Below are 24,114 nucleotides of genomic sequence, written 5' to 3' on the forward strand. Positions count from 1 at the left end.
ATCCAAGGCAAGAAGTCTCCAGTGATGATCCATGGCACGAAGCCTCCAGTGATGATCCATGGCACGAAGCCTCCAGTGATGATCCATGGCACGAAGCCTAAAGTGATGATCCATGGCACGAAGCCTCCTGTGAGGATCCATGGCACGAAGCCTCCTGTGAGGATCCATGGCACGAAGCCTCCGGTGAGGATCCATGGCATGAAGCCTCCGGTGAGGATCCATGGCATGAGGCCTCCTACGAAGGAAGTCAGTCCGGAGCCTACAGCGACGCCCTCTAGTCCGGAGCCTCCAGCGACGCCCTCTAGTCCGGAGCCTCCAGCGACTCCCTCCTGTCCGGAGCAGCCAGAGTCTCCCTCCTGTCCGGAGCAGCCAGAGTCTCCCTCCTGTCCGGAGCAGCCAGAGTCTCCCTCCTGTCCGGAGCAGCCAGAGTCTCCCTCCTGTCCGGCCGGAGCAGCCTGAGCCGTCCGTCAGTCAGGAGCTGCCAGAGCCGCCTTTCACTCCGGCGCTGCCGGAGTCGCCCTTCACTCAATAGAGTCTCCCGTCTATTCGGGGCCCGCTGAAAGGGTCCCCAGTCCGAGGTCGGCGGCGAGGGTCGCCGCTCCAAAAAGGCACATAAGTGGGCCAAGACTATGGTGGAGTGAGGTCCACTATAGGTTCAGGTTTTGCGGCCGGGGGGGGGGGGGGGGGGGGGGGGGGGGTACTGTCACGTTCTGACCTTAGTTCCTTTTTTATGTCTTTATTTTAGTTGGTCAGGGTGTGAGTTGGGGTGGTCATTCTATGTTGTTTTTCTATGTTTTGTTCTGTTGTTATATTACTATGTGTTTGGCCTAGTATGGTTCTCAATCAGAGGCAGGTGTCAGTTGTTGTCTCTGATTGGGAGCCATATTTAGGTAGCCTGTTTTCTATTGTGTTTGGTGGGTGGTTGTTTCCTGTTTCAGTGTTTGCACCATACGGGACAGTTTCGGTTGTTTGTTCGTGTTTTGTTATTTTTGTTCTGTGTTCATTTTGATTTATTAAAAATCTATTATGGACACTTACCACGCTGCACATTGGTTCGATCCTTCATACTCCTCGTCTAAAGAGGAGGAAAATCGTTACAGGCTATTGTTTCAGCACACATCACTGCACTCTGTATCAGAAAGACAGCTGAATGAGGACCTTTTAAGGAAGAAATGTGTTTGTTTCTAATGATTCTGTCACTATCGTCAACGGGACTGAGAGAGGACCAAGGCGCAGCGCGTGGAAAGTACATATTTTTTTAATTTAAAGAAGGAAAAAAACAAAACAACAAACAGAACAGACGACCGTGAAGCTATACAAACATCAGTGCTGACACAAAACACTTCGACATAGACAATTCCCCACAAACAGGTAAAGCCTATGGTTGCCTTAAATATGGTTCCCAATCAGAGACAACAATAACCAGCTGTCTCTAATTGAGACCCAATTCAGGCAACCATAGACTTTCCTAGAACCTACACTCAACCATAGACACAGCTAGACACATTCACTCAACACAAACCCATACACTACACCCAACACCCCCTTTACCATATAACCACCCAAAAACCGACAAAACACAAACATTCCCCATGTCACACCCTGACCTAACTAAAATAATAAAGAAAACAAAGAATACTAAGGCCAGGGCGTGACAGATTCTATGCTTGGTCTTATGTTTTAGCCTTTCTATTGTGCTTGTGTTTTTTAGCCTGCCTATATATTTTGTATGTTAATAACTATGTATTTCTTCTATGTTTTGTAACTTTCCCCAGGTCATTGCTGTAAATGAGAATGTTTTCTCAGTCAACTCACCGAGTTGAATAAATCAAAAATGTATATAAGGCGATATTCTGGGTACATAGATATTTCTGCAATTCTGGGTGAACAAATGTGAGGCAAGGGAAGTTTTTTTTATTGGCTCAAGGTCTTAATTGTTTTCTTGTTTTTCTTGTTTTAGAAAAACACAAGACATTGCATTCATAGACAACTATTGTTACACCTCTGGTGTGTAATAACGCATGCACTTTTCCCTTCAGGAACCATACTGATCATTTTTACACCTCTTAATTGTTTTTTAATTATTTAGTATTTTTATTATTTTATTTTAAATTGAATGTACATTTGAAATGTATGTTTATTATGACATGAACAATTATGGTTATAGTAGGATTAGGGTAAGAGTTAAGGTTAAGGAGAGGGTTAGGGTTAGTGGATAGTTAGTTGAAATGTTGTTGACAGTTAGTTGAACATCTACAAACCATCTATTTGGGACCATCCAAATAAAGTGCTAGCATTTAATCTATACAGTCTCTATGGTATAACCCTATTGTAGTTCATGGTCTAATTAGACAAGGCAAGCCACTCTCTTCAATCACACTGGTAACATGACATGATGCCTTCAGCTATTGAAGAAGTCAGACATGATGCAAGAAAACAGTCTATGAATAAGGCCACCCAGGAACATTCAATGTCGTCTTGGTAAGCAACTCCAGTGTATATTTGGCCTTGTGTTTTAGGTTATTGTCTTGCTGAAAGGTGAATTTGTCTCCTAGTGTCTGTTAGAAGGCAGAGTGAACCAGATTTTACTCTAGGATTTTGTCTGTGCCTAGCTCTATTCCGTTTCTTTTTATCAACAAAAAAAACTCCCTAGTCCTTGCTGATGACAAGCATACCCATAACATGATGCAGACACCACCATGCTTAAAAATATGAAGAGTGGCACTCAGTGATGTGCTGTGTTGGCATTCCCCTAAACATAACGCTTGGTATTCAGGACATGAAGTTAATTTCTTAGTGCAATACTTTAGTGCCTTATTGCAAATAGGATGCTTTTTTTTCTCTGTACAGGCTACCTTCTTTTCACTCTGTCATTATGGTTGGTATTATGGAGTGACTACAACAACCTCAGTTTTCTCCTATCACAGCCGTTAAACTCTGTAACTGTTTCAAAGTCACAATTGGCCTCATGGTGAAATCCCTGAGTGGTTTCCTTCCTTTCCGGCAACTGAGTTAGGAAGGACACCTGTATCTTTATAGTGACTGGGTGTATTTACACACCATCCGAAGTGTAATTAATAACGTCACCATGCTCAAAGAGATATTCAATGTCTGCAATAGGTGCTCCGGGTCTTTGTGGTCGAATCTGTGTTGGAAACCCACTGCTCGACTGAGGGACCTTACAGATAATTGTATGTGTGGGGTACAGAGATGAGGTAGTCATTAAAAAATCCTGTTAAACACTGTAATTACATACAGAGTGAGTCCATGAAACGTATTGTGTGACTTAAGCAAACTTTTACTCCTGAACTTATTTAGGCTTGCCATAACAAAGGGATTGGATACTTATTGACAGTTCAGCTTTTCATTTTTTATTAATTTGAAATAATAAAAACTTTATTCCACTTTGACATTATGGGGCCAGTGACACAAAATCTCAATGAATCAATTCTAAATTCAGGTTGTAACACAACAACATGTGGAAAAAGTCAAGGGGTGTGAATACTTTCTGAAGGCACTGTGTGTATCATCTCCATCTTTTCATTCAGATTTCATGTCTCATAATAGTAATAATAATCATTATCATCATCATCATCACATTGAAGCTTACTCAACCCCTGAATCATTTCAACAAATTCAAAAACGTCTGTAGTCTAGCCTTTCAAGTTCCTTTTGCCACAGTTCACCTGTTCACCTGTTTGAAAGAACTCATGTAGGCCTACACTAAAATGAAAAGGAGACATCCCTCGTAGCATGAAAGGACAAATACTTTTGACTGTGTGCTCATTCACTCTCCTCAGCTGTCTTCAGGCTCATTATTTACTAATGGGACACTAGCTTAAGATCCCTTGTGGTGTGCCCAGTTTAAAGGTGCAGCTAGAAACTTTTGTTCCTAAGGTGAAAGTCAGTGATCTGGACCCACACTTGACCCGTCAGCATACTTATAGTACCATCACCAATATTGTACACACCCATAGAACATGAGACAGACACAGAACACGAGACAGACACGGAACACGAGACACACGATAAAAACCCTTTTTCATCTTTTGTAAAAGAGTATCACTGTATTTCCGAGAATACTGTACTGTATGTAATACAAGAAATCCAAAGGCTCCTGGTTAGCCTTAAGCCTCGTGCCCTAACCCCTATCCTCTCTGTCTGCACTTCTAGGAGTCACCATATGCTGCCTGTCACTCACAGAGTTAAGAAGTCAGCAGCCCTATATACATAAATGCCAACCGTATTTCAGGTTGGCCTCCCCATTGCACTGGTATCTGGGACCTCAAGATGTATGCCCTTGATGAACTCAAACCCAGAAGGCATTGGCATAATGATGGACTTAAGGCCCAACCAAGGTCAAGGCTTCAGGAATGATGCGTATTCAGTTTTATGTTCCATATTTTTCCATAGTAGGACTGACATACAGAGGCGGACGCAGTTCTATGTTTCTCCAGTTTCTAATGTAATGGGCCCCCACCAAGTGATTCTGAATGCAAATCTGATGATTAAACAGCTTTATAGGGCATATACACTGTATAATTGCCTAAAATGAAACACTTATATGAAATAGGTATTTTTGAATTGTGGGATAATAATAATCATAGCAGTTCATGTACAAGGGGAAAATGGCCCTTTATAGGGTCCTCACCTGTTGAAATGTGTTAAATGGATCTGTGAGATCCATGTAAAGGTTGGGCCCCCCAGATAGAATATGAACACTTCAGAGAAATATGAAGACTTCAAGAAATTAGCTTTAAAACAGCAACATTTTCTCTCAGCCTCATGGCAAAATGTGTAGAATAGCATGAGATTAGCTTTAAAACGGCAAATTCTTCTCTTTGCCCAATGGCAAAAAGAAATACCCCCCACACACAAAAACAGTACTTGTCATTCTGTGTAGCTCTGCTGAAACATCAATCTCTTCCATTCCTGCTAAAAGAATCACAGTCCTGCAGGCATTATTTTGGACCGTGTCAAATGACAAGTTAGTCACACTAAAGGTGCAGCTCTCATTCAACTATCTAGTCCACATGTCTTTGGGTCCCCCCTCAGGCAGAAGCAGCTGGCATCTTGACAGTGCTGTTGTCCATAAAAGCTCCAGTAGCAGCAGACAATTGCACCAACCATTGACTCCACCAGCGGAACTTGCCTCCCGAACCCTTTCTCTCTCACTCGCAGGATGGCTGCTTCTCACTCTGCAGGCAAGCATGAGACTCTCCCAGGGACGGTGCAGGACACCCAACAAAGTGTGAAGGAGCGCGGCCAGTGGGATAGCAAAATGGAGTTTATTCTAACTGTGGCTGGCGCTATTATTGGACTTGGAAATGTATGGAGATTTCCCTATCTTTGTTACAAGAACGGTGGGGGTGAGTCAACAGTCTTATTTTTGCTTGTTGGTTAAATATGTGCATACATTACATACTTTTTGTGGGGTCGGTGGGGGGTAAGGAGGTCAGTCCCTTGAAAAAGGTTCTTTAGAACTTCCAAAATCTTCTTTAGAACTTCCAAAATACTTACCATATTTATGGGTCAGTTTAGTGAAAATAAAAAATAGGTGTGTGAGGTATGTTGCAGCTGATCTAGTCTTTCATAACAGCTATTCTTACATTGAACCAGTCTGCTAGCTAAGAGTTGGTTACGGCTCATGAAAATACTGTAAATATAGTCATCAGCTCTGTCTTTATTTTTTTATTTAACAGTTACAGTTTTTTACTTTGTGACTCACAGGCAAGTCCTAAATGTATTGTCGTGTTGTACCTAAATATCTTTCAGTGTCACCACAGAGAACATGAAAATTAACCCAAAATATATTTGATCTTATGTTATATTTTTCCCCGAGGTGGTGTGATATATGGCCAATATACCACAGCTAAGGGCTGTTCTTAGGCCCAACACAAACCACAAACTGATTACCAACGTAATTAGAACAGTAAAAATAAATGTTTTTTTCATACCCGTGGTATATGATCTGATATACCACGGCTGTCAGCCAATCAGCATTCAGGGCTCAAAACACCCAGTTTATAATACAGTTTATAATACAGTGTATACTACAGGCTTAACTTGTGTGAAATTATACAATAGATACTAGAAAATATAATGTTTTATAACACATATACCATTCCTAATAACATTACATCCAAGTTTTTTATAAAAAGTTTGATTGTGAGAGCATAATTATAATATTACGATGATGCAATTATCCTATCCTATTCCACATTCTCTCTCTCTTGTTTACAAATGCGTTGTTGATTTGTTCCCTGGTCAGATGTTAAATCGGTCAAAAAGAGGAAAGAGGAGGATTGTTTTTTTGTTTAGCTAATATAAAGCTCCTTGAAATGACACAAAGAACCAAATCTGCATCCAAATACTTTAGTGAAAGCCCCTGGGAACTGTGTGAACACAGATGACCCCATGGTCATTGTGCTGGTTTCTCATTCCCATCACTATGCGATAACTAAGTACACATTCATTCACCTTGCATGGTCACAATTTCAAATAATATTGATGATTGTTGAATGAGGAGGATTTATACCTTTCCATAATTTTCCACACTGCACTTTCAGCAGTTTTCTTGGTTTGCTTGGTGTCTCTCAGATGGAGGGAGTTAGTTGACACTAGACTTAGATATCAGTGGCGTGACCTGTTCAGTATTGATGGAGGTTGAACCCGTCTGAGAGGACATCTGTCGCAGGCAACGGGAATGTGAATACTAAAACCGGGTATATCATGAGAGCCACGTTGAGGGCGTGATCCACGAGAGCCAGATCAAAATGGGATTGTTCAGATGTGTAATGGTGAAAGATACAGAGAACTATGTAGGCTGTCAGTGTCAACGAATCTCAGCACCCAGAACCAAATCAGCTATATTAATAAGGCTGTCACAAAAGATTTGTGTCAACTAAAGTTTAACGTTTGAAAATTGATTAACATTAAGCATTGCATGGAGGCCTAATATATATGACTCCTTCCTGTACTATAGGGGCGTTCTTCATCCCGTACATCCTGTACCTCGTTACCTGTGGCATCCCTCTGTTCATCCTGGAGACGGCTCTGGGCCAGTACACCAGCCAGGGGGGCATCACCTGCTGGAGAAAGATCTGCCCGGTGTTTGAAGGTGAGTTTTCCTGTACAGTCCTGTACACTTAAGTTAAAAGTTACTTTTTCAAATGCCTTTGCCGCAGCACAGGTAAGTTACATTGTTATCATTGTGACAAACACTCTGGCAGGATGAGCCTTTGTTATCTGCTTCACAGATAACGTCATAATGTAGATGTGCGTAGCATGGTCTTGTTAGTCACTGTGAAGTTAAAAGATGAAGGTACATCTATGTATAGTTGAAACGTTATTTAAGTTAAATAAGGCACACAGCAATGAAGAGTAGAGTGAGACTTACAGTAGAGTGAGTAGGCTCTATGATAGGGTGTGCGTTCGTTATTTGCGTTCACAAAGCAAAAAATTGGTTCGTGATCTTCATTCATTAAGATGTCTGTGCAGTTATATAGGGCCTCTCCCATTCTGAGAATATGTTTAAAACACTAACTCATATATCTAACTCATATTACAACAGTGTCCCTTTCTGAAGACCCAGTCTGCATTACATTTTTATGAAACATTTTTAATTAAAAATAATATATGCCATTTAGCAGACCCTTGGAATTGAACCCATGACCCTGGCATTGCTAGAGCCACACTATTACCAACTGAGTCTGAGTTACAGCTAACGCAAGCACACTAACTTTCAAGGGATAAAAAAAGTTATTTCCAAAAATGCAAATCAAACAGCATTTGTAACACAAATTGATTGGATTTTAGACATATTTTCAGAATGAATGGGGCCCTGTGGTAAATCTGACTCAATCTGTCATTGGGAATCAAATACAACCAAGGTAAATGGGAAAATCATGTTAGGTTGTTGATTTTTATCAGCATGTTGATATGTTTCTCTTCTTGTCTTCATCAGGAATGGGCTATGCCGCCCAAGTGATTACTATATATGGATGTATGACCTACATTGTGATTCTGGCGTGGGCTTTCCTCTACCTGTTCTCATCCTTCGCTGTTGACCTGCCATGGGCCAACTGCAACAATGCCTGGAACACAGGTATTTACAGTACTGGTGACTCTACTGAAACTTGGTGCAGAGGCAAACTGCTATGTTTCATAGGTTTCGATTGAAACGGGCCCCAGCTGCCCACTGACTGACTGATAAAATTATTTAAAAAACGTTATATGGTCTACGTATTAAAAAATGATTGAAATTAAAAACATATATGAAATAAATATTTTCAGTTGTGGGATAATAGTAATCGTTGCAGGTAATGTCCGTGAGAAAATGTCCCTTTTGGGGGAAATCAAACAGGGCATTCGATAATCATTGCAGAAGCGACTACCTTCGTAGCTTGGTTGTAAAACACAGAGTACTGCAAACAAGTAACATCCATCACAAAAATTCAACCAGTCATAACCACACAAAATTCTCAACTGCTTGCAGGCACAATAGTTCAGTGGATATCATGAACAGTCAGTGTGTTCAGGTGAACACCTTCTGACAGTCTAAGAGAAGACAGTGAAGACAGATGAAACAGTGAGAATAGTGGGGGAGGGGTGCTTTCTGTGGGCTGTCTTCTACCTCTCACCTCCACCCCCCCCCCCTCCCACATCAACGTTTTTACCTTGTCATCGGACCTCTTTGCTCAGATTGAATTAAGTACATTCAATCATACTCTGGGCGTTCCGCCAATTCGGTGCTTTTTGAGAAGTGTAAAAAAAAAAAAAAAAGTTTTTCTCCAAATGTTGGCCTTCTGTCATAAAGAGCACATGTTCAACTTCATAAACTTCGCATCTCAAGAGGTTACATACAAAAACAAATGATTATAGTACGTTCCTATTAAGTGCCAAATAAAGGAACAGGGTTAATGATTTCATCTTAAATCAGTCATAAATCCCCTTGTGACAGGGAGAATGGAAGCTTGTGTGCAACAGGGAATGGCATTTTATTGATTTTTAAAAAACATTTCTAGCCTGTCTATCTACGGGTAACCTAACATAGCAGCTGTAAAAGAAACGCCTGAAACTAAATCCCCTACATACTGGTCTTGACAAGAAGAAAAAAACTGTTGGGGGAGGTTGACTTCTGCACTGTTCAACTAAACCAGCAAATTTGATGGAGGAGTTAAGATGGAGTGTTGCCTTGTTATTCTCCAAAAGCTTTTGTTAATGTACACAGGCTCTCTTTCCATTTTCCCTGAAAACCGGAACATCCAGTTGTTGGGGACTCAGCAGAGGCTAATCTATGGGCAACAGGGTTGACACGTTGTGCTCGACCCGCTCAGATTTCCACCACTAAACACCAGAAAATTGCCAAAAAGAGTAGAACCAGCTCACCTGCTTTTACGCTATGATCTGACTATTAGATGTTACTTTTGTAAAAAAATATTTTAAAAGGACTAGTTTCACTATATTCAATTGAGAAATCAGTTCACGTAACAGGGTTGACCTTAAAATGAGGGACAGATGCAAATTAATCACTAATCACATTAAATAAATAATCATCTTCATAGATTACTTTGTAAACACAACAAAATACCTAGAGCATTGCAATGATGGTGAAAACTTGGAGAAATGTTGGGGTTAGGTGGGTTAAAATCTTCCTAGAAGTCACAGAGGGTGAAATGTGACACTTTGAATTCTCCATGTGGTCTATATTAAAATGCAATATTGGTGCACTCTTCTCGTGGAAAGACCCACTCTCTTTTTAAAAAAGTAAACAGACGCTAGAACTGTCCTATTCAAACCAGGTTTGATCATTCTGCCCCATAGCGTTTAGCATTTACAAGTCGCTTTTGAGTCAATCACATTAAGAGGAGCTGGATATTAGCTAGCATATCCACTTATAGCTGTCAAGTTTCTAACATGCTACAACTAGACTTCAATGTATTTCAGATGCTTGTGTGACATTTGGCACCAAGAATGCCAGCAGCAATTGGACTGGTTCCCTCCTGAATTCGTCATCTTCCGTTGTGGAGTTTTGGCAGTAAGTCTATAATTAATGCTGTGTTTTTTTCACCACTGCATCTTTCATGACTAGATGCTTGACTACTTACATGAGAAATTAATAAGGTACCATAGTCTTATTTTGTTTAAAGGGAGTTGTATCATAATGTTTAAATTGTTGTTATAAGAATACAATAAACTACAATAGACTGCAACACATTTATATACAATACATTTTCTTTGGGAATCAAAATGTATTGCAGTGTCAACCATTTCTCCTTACAGGCGGCGAGTGCTACGGATATCAGATGGGATTGAGTCCTTGGGAGGTATTAGATGGGAGCTGGCTCTGTGTCTTCTGCTGTCATGGATTGTCTGTTACTTCTGTGTCTGGAAAGGAGTGAAGTCTACCGGGAAGGTGAGGGTTATAAGATATTGTAGTCAGACAGTAGTTTCATAACTATGCATCATTCCAATCTCAATCAAATTTCAAATCAGAGGTCAAAAATAACAAACAAACCTGAAAAAAACGGTTATTTTCTGTAGCTGTAAAGTTACTTGGTGAGACAATGGGTCCGTCGTTAGTGTGGTAATACCGGTATGTGTGGCTATGTTGTGTTTTCTGTATTGCACTAACCCTGTACTACTAATTCATAGGCAGCGTACGTCACGGCTACCTTCCCCTATGTCATGCTAGTGGTGTTATTTATCAGAGGAGTGACCCTTCCAGGAGCTAAAGATGGCATCTTCTACTACTTGTATCCCAATACAACACGGCTAGCTGATCCACAGGTACTATCTGTAGTATAATCTGTCGTATAAATCTATGGGCCAGTTTTCCAGACAGATTAAGTCTAGTCTTGGACTAAAAAGATCATAGGAACAGGAGCCTACTGTATCTCCTGTCACATGAGGCAGCTTGATGTACAAGTACACCCCCTAAACAGGATGTTAGTCTATCACAGGGCCTTACCCCCAATCTATCTCCTCAAAGCTGAGCAGCAAGCAGAAACACATCAGGTCCCATTTTTACACAGCCAGGGATTGATCTCCCAACCTTGCAATCTCAGGGAGAACTGTCTAACCACAAGGCCATTGAGTCTTAGTACAGGAGTATGCTTGATCAGTGTCCAAGGAACCAGCCCTCTAAGTCTTTCTCTATTCTCACCACATCTTACTGGTATACATTTCTGTTGTGACATGTTCAGTTTATAACTTCAGTTGAAGTCTTCTTTGTCTGTTTGTTCGTCAATAAGGTTTGGATGGATGCAGGAACGCAGATATTCTATTCTTACGCCATATGCCTGGGCTACCTGACCTCTCTTGGAAGCTACAACAAATACAACAACAACTGTTACAAGTGAGTTTACAACTAGGCTGTGGGTTTAATCAAAAATGGGGCACATTGAAGATCTCGCATAGTTGGCTTATTTAGCAGTGCCATGAGGATCCATAGCCACAAGATTCCTTCAGCCAGTCTGGAGACAGTAAAAAGGCACATCTGGGTAGGCGAGGTTCTGGCTGGAGGAGTAGAACACGTAGAAAAGAAAAGCTGCACAATCTCATGGCTCTGATGCATTCATTCTCGTCACTGAATAATGTTTCGACAGCAAGCTGCGTACAGTAGGTTTTCATCTGGTAAACACTGCAGGTCAAGATCTCTTCAGAGCATATAATAAAAGTTGTCTCCTTCAAATACAGTACGCCAGGAGGACTCATGGCACAACATGTCATGTCACAACACTACCTCAATTGCCATGAATGTTAATCACCTGTATTTACATCTTATTAGACCCTTGCCAATGACAACACTGCATGTTAAAGAGGATGACTATTTCATGTGTTGAAAAAGGTTGAAAAATGTTCCGTGCCTTGCAGAGACTCCTTCTACCTGTGCTTGTTGAACAGTGGGACCAGCTTCGTGTCTGGTTTTGCGATCTTCTCCATACTGGGTTATATGGCTCAAGAACAGGGTGTGGACATCTCTGTGGTTGCTGAGTCAGGTGAGGCTCTAAAGGACATTCATCTACAAGGGTGTGACTCCTTATTATGCTCCTGATCAACCTAAATATTGTCTGACAACATAACTGCCCACTTTCCTCATCTGAACTTAATTTTTGTCTACCTCGTCTGGTAAAAGCACTAGCTGTGTCCGAAGTACTGTACGTCTTGCCTACTACTTACTAAAACAACATACTGTGTACTAATCGTACTACATACTATTTAGAACATACTGTTTAGTAAAAACGAATGCAGTAAGCAACAAATATCAACATACTAGGCCCATCCTACTGAGAATGTTGCATTTAATGCGCAATTGCGTTGATTCAAATTACGTTTGGGTACACATATTCTATAACGTTTTCCTTGTTGCCCTGCTGCAGGTCCTGGCCTGGTGTTCATAGTGTACCCCCAGGCAGTGTCCCTGCTCCCCTGCCCTCAGTTCTGGGCCGTCTGTTTCTTCACCATGATCATCCTATTGGGAGTGGACGGCCAGGTTAGAGTTCACCACGCCCTCCACCAACACCTCCACCTGGGTGTCTTGTCCCTGCTGTTCTTTCCTCTACCTTCCCTTCCCATGTACAGTACATTGCCCTCTCTCATGTTCCCCAGTTTGTCGGCCTTGAGAGCCTAATGACCTCAGTAACGGACATCTACCCAAACCTCATCAGAAAAGGCTACCGGAGGGAGATGCTGCTGCTGCTCATCTGCTGCTGCTGCTACCTGGTCGGACTCATCATGGTCACAGAGGTGAGAGGTCACAGACACAGGTCTCCACTGCACACCAGCTCTCAGACTGTTGTTGTAGTTGTTGTTGTGTGACTACAGAGGTGGTTCTCTGATATCTGAACATATAATATCACAGACATAAATTGAAGCACCTTAGTTAAATAACTTCAAAACAATGGCAATAAAAGGGTGGATCTGGGTAGCACTTTTTGATCCAAGTCCTTTATGGTTGTGTATTACAATAACTATAGTGAGCAAAAATATAAACGCAAAATGCAACAATTTCAAGGATTTTACTGAGTTACAGTTTATATAAGGAAATCAATAAATTTAAATGAATTTATTATGCCCTAAAGCATGGATTTCACAAGACTGGGCAGGGGCGCAGCCATGGGTTGGTCTGGGAGGGCATGGGCCCACCCACAGGGGAGCCAGGCCCAGCCAATCACAATGAGTTTCTCCCCACAAAAGGGCTTTATTAGAAACATAAATACTCCTCAGTTTCATCAGCTGTCCAGGTGGCTGGTCTCAGACGATACCGCAGGTGAAGAAGCCGTATGTGGACATTACACGTGGTCTGCGGTTGTGAGTCCGGTTGGACGTACTGTCAAATTCTCTAAAACGACATTGGCTTATGGTAGAGAAATTAACATTAAATTCTCTGGCAACAGCTCTGGTGGACATTCCTGCAGACAGTATGCCAATTGCACGCTCCGTCAAAACTTGAGACAGCTGTGGCATTGTGTTGTGTGACAAAACTTCACATTATAGAGTGGCCATTTATTGTCCCCAGCACAAGGTGCACCTGTATAATGATCATACTGTTTAATTAGCTTCTTGATTTTCCACAACTGTCACATGGATGGACTACCTTGACAAAAGAGAAGTGCTCACTATCAGCGATGTAAACAAATTTGTGCACAAAATTTGAGAGAAATAAGCTTTTTGCACAAATGGAAAATGTCTGGGATCTTTTATTTCAGCTCATGAAACATGGGACCAACACTTTAAATGTTGCGTTTATATTTTTGTTCAGTGCATTCGGAAAGTATTCAGACCCCTTGACTTTTTACACATTTTCTTACTTTACAGCCTTATTCTAAAATTGACTAAATTGTTTTTAGCCTCATCAATCTACACACAATACCCCATAATGACAAAGCAAAAACAGGTTCTTAAACATTGTTCTTGGGTATGACGCTACAAGCTTGTCACACCTGTATTTGGGGAGTTTCACCCATTCTTCTCTGCAGATCCTCTCAAGCTCTGTCAGGTTGGATGGGGGGTGTTGCTGCACAGCTATTTTCAGGTCTCTCCAGAGATGTTCGATCGGGTTCAAGTCCGGGCTCTGGCTGGAACACTCAAGGACATTCAGAGACTGGTCCTGAAGCCACTCCTGCATTGTCTTGGCTATGTGCTTAGGGTCGTTGTCCTGTTGGAAGGTGAACCTTCGCCCCAGCCTGAGGTCCTGAGCGCTCTGGAGCAGGTTTTCATCGAGGAACTCTCTCAACTTTGCTCCGTTCATCATTGCCTTGATCCTGACTAGTTTCCCAGTCCCTGCAAAACATCCCCACTGCATGATGCTGCCACCACCATCCTTCACCGTAGGGATGGTGCCAGGTTTCCTCCATGTATGACACTTGGCATTCAGGCCAAAGAGTTCAGTCTTGGTTTCATCAGAACACAGAACCTTGTTTCTCATGGTCTGAGAGTCCTTTAGGTGCCTTTTGGCAAACTCCAAGCGGGCTGTCATGTGCCTTTTACTGAGGAGTGCATTCTGTCTGGCCACTCTACAATAAAGGCCTGATTGGTGGAGTGCTGCAAAGATGGTTGTCCTTTTGGAAGGTTCTCCCATCTCCATAGAGGAACTAAGGGAGCTCTGTCAGAATGACTATCAGGTTCTTGGTCACCTCCCTGACCAAGGCCCTTCTCTCCCGATTGCTCAGCCAGCTCTAGGAAGAGTCTTGGGGTTTCTAAACTTCTTCCATTTAAGAATGATGGAGGTCACTGTGTTCTTGGGGACCTTCAATGCTGCAGAAATGTTTTGGTACCCTTCCCCAGATGTGTGCCTCGACACAATCCTGTCTCGGAGCTCTACGGACAATTCCTTCAACCTCATGGCTGTCAACTGTGGGACCTTATATAGACAGGTGTGTGAATTTACCACAGGTGGACTCCAATCAAGTTGTAGAAACATCTCAAGGATGATCAAATTAAACAGGATGCACCTGAGCTTAATTTCGATTATGTGACAATGTTGCGTTAGGAGGTAGGTGAAGGAGTCAGGCGCAGGAGAGCAGAGATGTCTGAGAAGCGTACTTTAATAGGCAAGTCCACCAATAAAGGTATGGCACAATCCAAAAGTAAAACGCCCTCGACAACAGAGAACCCGTACTCACGCACAGAGGAACAAACAACGCTCCGACAATAACACACTCTTGTTAAATCCGTGAAAACAAGAAATAGGGCATAACCTCACCGAGCTACATCACTATAAAAAAAATAATCTCGCACAAACCTAGGCAGGCAACAGGGTAAATATCTACACACAGAAATTAAGGCAAATGAAACCAGGTGTGAAAGAACCAAAGACAAAACAAACAAAAGGAAAAAGGGATCGGTGATGGCTAGTAGACCTGCGACGCCGAGCGCCGAGCGCCGCCCGAACAGGGAGAGGAACTACCTTCGGTGGAAATCGTGACAGATTAATTTAATACATTTTAGAATAAGGCTGTAACATAAAAAATGTCAATGGGTCTGAATAATTTCCGAATGCACTGTAGATCTGTAAACATTGATTGTACTGTATATTGAAGCCTCATTCTTTTCCCCGCAGGGTGGCCTCTACATCATCCAGCTGTTTGACCATTATGTGTGCAGTGGTGCCACTCTGCTGCTCCTCTCCATATGCCAGTCACTCAGTATTGGATGGATATATGGTAAGAATAGAGAAATTACACTATGTATTCATGGGCAAGCACATACATATGCAAATCTAGCTTCCTCTACAGATTTTCTCTCACTATAAAATGTTTTAATAATTGAATGTCCTGAAAGGGACATGAGTACGCACTGGGCACACACTGGTTGAATCAATGTTGTTTCAACGTCATTTGTTAACATATTGTGACATGGAATCAACGTGGAAAATACATAGGATTTTTCAAAAGTCCTCAACCAGTACTGTTTTCATCTCATTTCATCCAGTGTTGTAAACATTTAAAGTATGGTAAAATTTCAACTTAAATACATTGACTTAACCTGACTAACAGGTTCTTACATCAATCTAATTTCAACATAATCAACAGAACTACCTATACGTTGAAATTTAATAGAAAATTCCACATAGAAACCAAAGTATTTTTCATCCTATATTCAATATACTGTTTGTTGGGTGCAATGTTCCCTCTAATTATTTTTGGCACTGAGAACATTTCAGGTCTTGTGAGCGAGAATTGTGAGAATTCTGTGCAACTTCCGGCTTGTGTTTACAGTGAAAACTGAGGCTGTACCCACTTTAAGTTACCGTTTTAGACTGTAGCCAATAGGCTATTGTAGCTATTTGAGCATAATGTAGGTCAATAAGAGTGGCAAATCCATTAGCATTTTAACATGGAAATAGTTTTTGATTTCTATGATATAGCCTACAGCAGCATATGTAGTGTTCAAAACAGCCTACATTCCATAATGAGACCTTTAAAAACTTTTTTAGATTATGCAGGGCTTGACATTAATTTATGTATTTTTACTTGGTCTGTAACACCATGGGCCAAATAGGTGACTGTAAATAGGTGACTGTAATTATGTGACTGTAATTGCATTGTATTATCTTGCATGATGCAAGACCACTTAAAATGAATCATTTATTATTATTATTATACCGAGAACGAGACAATGTAGGCTACCCTCTGCCTATTGGCGTATTTGCATAATCAAGCCTATTTCAAAATACAACATTGTCCCTTTAATACAAATAAACAAGCTTTTTTTCCTGACTCGCTTTTCAAAGACAGTTTGAAATGTACACGTTTTGTGCTCTTGTAGGAAGAAGTAATTCCTGGGCTAATAACTCGCTAACTAGCAAAGAACATCAACAAATGTGCACACGCGTGGCTCTGCGCCCTGATCTGAAAAGGGCATCCACTGGCGGGTGATTGAAAGACTGCTCGTGGGCTAGGGTCAATAGAATTCTACTTCGATGCACTCTGGCTGACTACAACAAAATCACAGACTCAATCTTGCAAAGTTCAATTTGGTTTGGTTTGTTGCATTGAAAAGAGGCTGATATTATGTTGATTAGATCACATTAGAGAAAACTTTGATCTATAGTGCAAACTAATGGAGCGAACTGTGAAGTTCAATCTCCTGCGTCTTTGTAAGGGCTGGCATTTCTTCTGCGCGGCAGTCCTGGAGGAAGTGTGTGGCCGCTTAGAGGGAACATTGACTGGGTGGTTGAAATTACACTGATATGTTGTTGGTTACACTGATACACTACATGACCCAAAGAATGTGGACACCTGCATGCCGTACATCTCATTCCAAAATCATGGGCATTAATATGGAGTTGGTCCCCCCTTTGCTGCTATAACAGCCTCCACTCTTCTGGGAAGGCTTTCCACTAGATGTTGGAACATTGCTGCGGGGACTTGCTTCCATTCAGCCACAAGAGTATTAGTGAGGTTGGGCACTGTTGGGCGATTAGGCCTGGCTCGAGGTCGGTGTTCCAATTCATCTCAAAGGTGTTCGATGGGGTTGAGGTCAGGGCCCTGTGCAGGCCAGTCAAGTTCTTCCACACCAAACTCGCCAAACCATTTCTCTATGGACCTTGCTTTGTGCATGGGGGCATTGTCATGCGGAAACAGGAAAGGGCCTTCCCCAAACTGTTGCCACAAAGTTGGAAGCAAAGCATTGTCTAGAATGTCACTGTATGCTGTAGTGTTAAGATTTCTCTTCACTGGAACTAAGGGGCCTATATCGAACCATGAAAAACAGCCCCAGACCATTATTTCTCCACCAAACTTTACAGTTGGCACTATGCATTGGGGCAGGTAACATTCTCCTGGCATCGCCAAAACCAGATTTCTCCTTGGACTGCCAGATGGTGAAGTGTGATTCATCACTCCAGAGAACCTATTTCCACTGCGCCAGAGTCCAATGGCGGCGAGCTTTAAACCCCTCCAGCCGACACTTGGCATTGCGCATGGTGTGTGCGGCTGCTCGGCCATGGAAACCCATTTCATGAAGCTCCCGGCCAACAGTTCTTGTGCTGACGTTGCTTCCAGAGGCAGTTTGGAACTCGGTAGTGAGTTTTGCAACCGAGGACAGACGATTTCTTACGTGCTACACGCTTCAGCACTCAGCGGTCCCATTCTGTGAGCTTGTGTGACCTACCACTTCACGGCTGAGCCATTGTTGCTCCAAAACGTTTCCACTTCACAATAACATCACTTACAGTTGGCCGTGGCAGCTCAAGCAGGGCAGAAATTTTATGAACTGACTTGTTGACCACCATTTTCGGCATGCAGCGCGACACGTCTCCTTCGCATAGACTTTATCAGACTGTTGATTGTGGCCTGTGTAATGTTGTCCCACTCCTCTTCAATGGCTGTGCGAAGTTGCTGGATATTGGAGAGAATTGGAACTCGCTGTCGTATAAGTCGATCCAGAGCATCCCAAACATGCTCAATGGGTGACGTGTCTGGTGAGTATGCAGGCCATGGAAGAACTGAGAAATGTTCAGCTTCCAGGAATTGTGTACCAATCCTTGCAACATGGGGCCATGCATTGTCATGCTGAAAAATGAGATTAAGGCGACGGATGAATGGCACAATAAAGGGCCTCAGGATCTCATCACGGTATCTCTGTGCATTCAAATGGCTATTTATAAAATTCAATTGTCTTTGTTGTCTGTAGCATATGCCTGCCCATACCATAACCCCATTGATACCATCTGTTCATAACGTTGACATCAGCAAATCACTCGCCCACACGATGCAATACAAGCTGTCTACCATCTGCCTGGTACAGTTGAAACCGGGATTCATTCGTGAAGAGCACACTTCTCCAGTGTGCCAGTGGTCATCGAAGGTGAGTATTTGCCCGCTGACGTCATTTACGACGCCAAACTGCAGTCAGGTCAAGACCCTGGTGAGGACGACGAGCACGCAGACAAGCTTCCCTGAGACGGTTTCCGACAGTTTGTGCAGAACTTCTTTGGTTCTGCAAACCCACAATTTCATCAGCTGTCCGTGTGGCTGGTCTCAGACGATCCCGCAGGGGAAGAAGCCCGATGTGGAGGTACTGGTTTGGCGTGGTTACACGTGTTATGCGGTTGTGAGGCCGGTTGGACGTACTGCCAAATTCTCTAAAACGACATTAGAAGTGGCTTATGGTAGAGAAATTAACATTACATTCTCTGGCAACAGCTCTGGTGGAAATTCCTGCACTCAGCATGCCAAATGCACACTCCCCCAAAATTTGAGACAGCTGTGGCATTGTGTTGTTTAACAAAACTGCACATTTTAGAGTGGCCTTTTATTGTCCCCAGCACCTGTGTAATGATCATGCTGTTTCTTGACATGCTACACATGTCAGGTGGATGGATTATCTTGGCAAAGGAGAAATTCTCACGAACAGGGATGTAAAGAAAATTATAATTCAGCTCATGAAACATGGGACCAACACTTTACATGTTGCGTATTTATTTATTCAGTGTATGTTGAATTTGAGATTTAACTAGACGTATTTTAATTGACCTCATTTCAACGTCATGCTACACGGGGCCCCCCAGGAGTGTGTGCTTAGCCCCTCCTGTACTCCCCGTTCACCCACGACTGTGTGTCCATGCACAACTCCAACTCCATCATCACATTTTTATTTGTATTTTATTTGTATTTATTTAACTAGGCAAGTCAGTTAAGTCAGTTAAAAACAAATTCAAGTTTGCTGAAGGTGCGACAGTGGGAGACCTGATCACCAACGACGATGAGACAGCCTACAGGGAGGAGGTCAGAGACCTGGCAGTGTGGTGCCAGGACAACAACCTCTCTCTCAATGTCAGCAAGAACAAGGAGCTGTCATGTATTACAGGAAACAGGGGCAGGTGCACGCCCCCATCCATATCAACGGGGCCGCTGTGGAGAGGGTCAAGAGCTTCAAGTTCCTCAGTGTACACATCAATGTCCTCTAACTCCAGCACAGTCGGGAAGAAGGCACGGTAGTCCCTCTTCTCCCTCAGGAGGCTGAAACGATTTTGCATGGCCCTTCAGATCCTTAGGAACTTTACAGCTGCACCATTGAGAACATCCTTACTGTTTGTATCACCGTCTGGTATGGCAACTGCACATTAAAACTGAAAGTGGATCTACCTAGACCAGTATGGACTATTGGAACTTTGAGAGTTACCCATCCCTGTGAACAGGTTTGGTGTCTCATATAATTTTTTTTACTGAAACTGTAACGTGTACGCTAAGAATTGGGAAGCAACTACAGGAAGAGCACTTTAAAAAAATATATAATAATAATAATAATTATCCCCTTTTCTCCCCAATTTTCGTGGTATCCAATCGCTAGTAATTACTATCTTGTCTCATCGCTACAACTCCCGTACGGGCCCGGGAGAGACGAAGGTCGAAAGCCATGCGTCCTCCGAGGCACAACCCAACCAAGCCGCACTGCTTCTTTAACACAGCGCGCCTCCAACACGGAAGCCAGCCGCACCAATGTGTCGGAGGAAACACCGTGCACCTGGCCCCCTTGGTTAGCACGCACTGCGCCCAGCCCGCCACAGGAGTCGCTGGAGCGCGATGAGACAAGGAAATCCCTACCGGCCAAACCCGGACGACGCTAGCCCAATTGTGCGTCGCCCCACAGACCTCCCGGTCGCGGCCGGCTGCGACAGAGCCTGGGGGCGAACCCAGAGACTCTGCGATGCAGTGCCCTAGACCACTGCGCCACCCGGGAGGCCTTAGGAAGAGCACATTTAATAATAAATTGAACATAGTACAAAATAAGAAACATGGAAAGTGTACAGAAATGAAACAGAAACAGAGTCAATAACGCCTGGGGAAAGAACCAAAGGGAGTGACAGATATAGGGGAGGTAATCAGGAAGGTGATGGAGTCGGTAGTCATTTAGGCAGGTTACCTTAGTGTTCTTGTGCACAGGTACTATGGTGGCCTGCTTAAAACATATTGGTATTACAGACTCGGACAGGGAGAGGTTGAAAATGTCAGTGAAGACACTTGCTAGTTGGTCAGCGCATGCTCGCAGTACATGTCCTGATAATCCGTCTGGCCTTGTGGCCATGTGAATGTTGACCTGTCTAAAGGTCTTACTCACATTGGCTGTGGAGAGCGTGATCACACAGTCTTCCGGTACAGCTGGTGCTCTCATGCATGTTTCAGTGTTATTTGCCTCGAAGCGAGCATAGAAGTAGTTTAGCTCGTCCGGTAGGCTTGTGCCACTGGGCAGCTCTCGACTGTGCTTCCCTTTGAAGTCTGTGATGGTTTGCAGGCCCTGCCACATCCGACGAGCGTCATAGCCGGTGTAGTACGACTCGATCTTAGTCCTGTATTGATGCTTTGCCTGTTTGATGGTTCGTCGGAGGGCATGGCAGGATTTCTTTTAAGCTTCCGGGTTAGAGTCCAGCACCTTGAAAGCGGCAGCTCTAGCCTTTAGCTCAATGCGGAGGCTGCCTGTAATCCATGTTTTCTGGTTGGGGTATGAATGTACGGTCACTGTGGTGATGATGTCATCGATGCACTTATTGATGAAGCCAATGACAGATGTGGTGTACTCCTCAATGGCATTAGAGGAATCGCGGAACATATTCCAGTCTGTGCTAGCAAAACAGTCCTGTAGCTTAGCATCTGCTTCATCTGACCACTTTTTTATTGATCTAGTGACTGGTGCTTCCTGCTTAAATTTTTGCTTGTAAGCAGGAATCAGGAGGATAGAATTATGGTCTGCTGAGGGACGGGAGCCTGTAGAGCCGGCTGAGGCGCGGGAACCTGTAGAGACGGGTGTGGTGCGGGAACCTGTCGAGCCGGCTGAGGCGCGGGAGCCTGATGAGCTGGCTCAGGCATAGGATCCCGGCGAGCCGGCTGAGGCATGGAAGCCTGACGAGCCAACCGAGACTTGAGAACCTGTCGAGCCAGCTCAGGCATCCCCGGTAGCATTGGCAATGACAGCCTGACGAGTCAACTGAGGCTTGAGAACCTGTCGAGCCAGCTGAGGCATGAAAGCCCGACGAGCTAGCTGAGGCATTCCTGGTAGCTTCGGCAATGGAAGCCTGACGAGCCAACCAAGGCTTGTGAACCTGTCAAGCCAGCTGAGGCATGGAAGCCTGACGAGCCAGCTGAGATAACCCCGGTTGCTTCGGCAGCTGCCCTTCGACCTGACATCACCAGTAAAAAAAAGCAAAAGAAAATCCCTGTTATTCTGTAAGGCGTTATTCTGTAACGTGTACGCTAAGAATTGGGAAGCAAGTACAGGGAGTGTATTTAATAAATAACGGTATATGGAACAAACAAAGAACCACGACTAGCATACAGACATGAAACATATAAACAGAAACAATAACGCCTGAGGAAAGAACCAAAGGGAGTGACAGATATAGTGGAGGGATTCAGGAAGGTGATGGAATCCAGGTGATTCTAATGAGGCGCAGGTGCACGTAACGATGGTGACAGGTGGGCGAAATAATGAGTAAACTGGCGACAACGAGCGCCAGAGAGGAGGAGCTGGAGTAGACGTGACACAGGATACCCACTGATCAGACACTGGTTGAATCAACATTGTTTCAAAGTAATTGGTCAACGTATTGTGATGTGGAATCAACGTGGAAAATAGATTGGATTTAAAAAAAAGTCATCAACCAGTACTGCTTTCATCTCATTTCAACCAGTGTTTGTAAACATTGAAATAAGGGTAAAATTTCAACTTGAATACATTGACTTAACCTGACTAACAGGTTGTTACATCAATTTAATTTCAACATAATCATCAGAACTATGTATACGTTGAAAGTGTGTGGAATATTTCACGTAGAAACGTAAACAAATCTTTTCCATCCTATATTCAATTGTACACGGAGTGTACAAAACGTTAAGAACACCTTACTAACCCTTTCTCCTAACCTTAACCCTTTAACCTAACTTATAAACTAGCTAAAGTTAGCCACCTAGCTAGAATTCATAACATACCATACGTTTTGCAAAAACGTAACATGTTGTACGTTTAGTAAATTCGTAACATATAATACAAATTGTAATTCGTAAAACATGTTTTTTTTCATTGCACTGTTCCGAACAGCAAAATAAAGTTCTGAAATGGTTCGAACCAAAAAAAAGTACTGCTTTATATCGTTCTTTTCTGTTCCTTTAGAAACCTCTGACATTGATTTTTTTAAACATTTAGCTGAACATTAAATTACTTCACCAATCAGTGCGGATCGAGCAGCTTGCTATGGAGTGGGTAAGGGATTTCATCTTTATAGGGAAGTCGTTAAGAGCAAATTGTATTTTGCTGTAACAGCATGGTTTAATTTAATCATAATGAAAGACAAACACACACACTGCACTGTGCTGCCAGTCACTATGGACAGACACGTGTAGGGTGTGAGATGCGACTGAAATTTTGCAGGTGGGGAGAGAGGGTGGAGGAGGAGGCTTGGCTTGAAGTGCTGGGCATCTTGTTATGACATGATTTACCGGAATTAGGCTTCTATGGAGGAATTTTGAATGTCTTTGAACTTCAGAGATTTGGTGTCTGGCTCTGGCGTTCCGCCAGCGGAACTCCTCCCACATTCCACTGAAAAGACAGAGCGCGAAATTCAAAAGATATTTTTTTGAAATATTTAACTTTCACACATTAACAAGTCCAATACAGCAAATGAAAGATACACATCTTGTGAATCCAGTCAACATGTCCGATTTTTAAAATGTTTTACAGAGAAAACACCACATATATTTATGTTAGCTCACCACCAAATTCAAAAAAGGACAGACATTTTTCACAGCACAGGTAGCATACATAAAGCCAACCTAACTAACCAAGAACCAACCAAACTAACCAACAAACAACTTCATCAGATGACAGTCTTATAACATGTTATTCAATAAATCTATGTTTTGTTCAAAAAATGTGCATATTTCAGGTATAAATCATAGTTTACATTGCAGCTACAATCAGAAATTGCACCGAAAGCAGCCATAATAATTACAGACACCAACGTCAAATACCTAAATACTCATCATAAAACATTTCTGAAAAATCGATGGTGTAAAGCAAATTAAAGACAAACATCTTGTGAATCCAGCCAATATTTCCGATTTTTTAAGTGTTTTACAGCGAAAACACAATATAGCATTATATTAGCTTACT

General features: G+C 42.7%; 1 protein-coding gene across 2 annotated transcripts in view; it reads left to right on the top strand.

The window, feature by feature from the left end:
* The window catches only part of slc6a11a (solute carrier family 6 member 11a), a 74,626-nt gene that overhangs the window by 37,495 nt on the left and 13,017 nt on the right, over window positions 1–24,114 (top strand). The window contains exons 3-13 of one of the 2 annotated variants that reach the window (XM_055912389.1): window positions 5,182–5,369; window positions 6,986–7,120; window positions 7,967–8,107; window positions 9,949–10,039; window positions 10,285–10,417; window positions 10,657–10,791; window positions 11,256–11,359; window positions 11,878–12,002; window positions 12,384–12,496; window positions 12,613–12,750; window positions 15,566–15,668. In XM_055912389.1, the coding sequence (XP_055768364.1) occupies window positions 5,183–5,369; window positions 6,986–7,120; window positions 7,967–8,107; window positions 9,949–10,039; window positions 10,285–10,417; window positions 10,657–10,791; window positions 11,256–11,359; window positions 11,878–12,002; window positions 12,384–12,496; window positions 12,613–12,750; window positions 15,566–15,668 (1,405 nt within the window). In that variant the 5' untranslated portion in view covers window position 5,182. Of the gene's footprint in view, window positions 1–5,058; window positions 5,370–6,985; window positions 7,121–7,966; window positions 8,108–9,948; window positions 10,040–10,284; window positions 10,418–10,656; window positions 10,792–11,255; window positions 11,360–11,877; window positions 12,003–12,383; window positions 12,497–12,612; window positions 12,751–15,565; window positions 15,669–24,114 lie in introns of those variants that run through there. The other variant, XM_055912393.1, reaches the window with a different exon arrangement.

This window comes from Salvelinus fontinalis, chromosome 3 (assembly GCF_029448725.1).
Source record: "Salvelinus fontinalis isolate EN_2023a chromosome 3, ASM2944872v1, whole genome shotgun sequence".
NCBI classification, from domain to species: Eukaryota; Metazoa; Chordata; class Actinopteri; order Salmoniformes; family Salmonidae; genus Salvelinus; species Salvelinus fontinalis.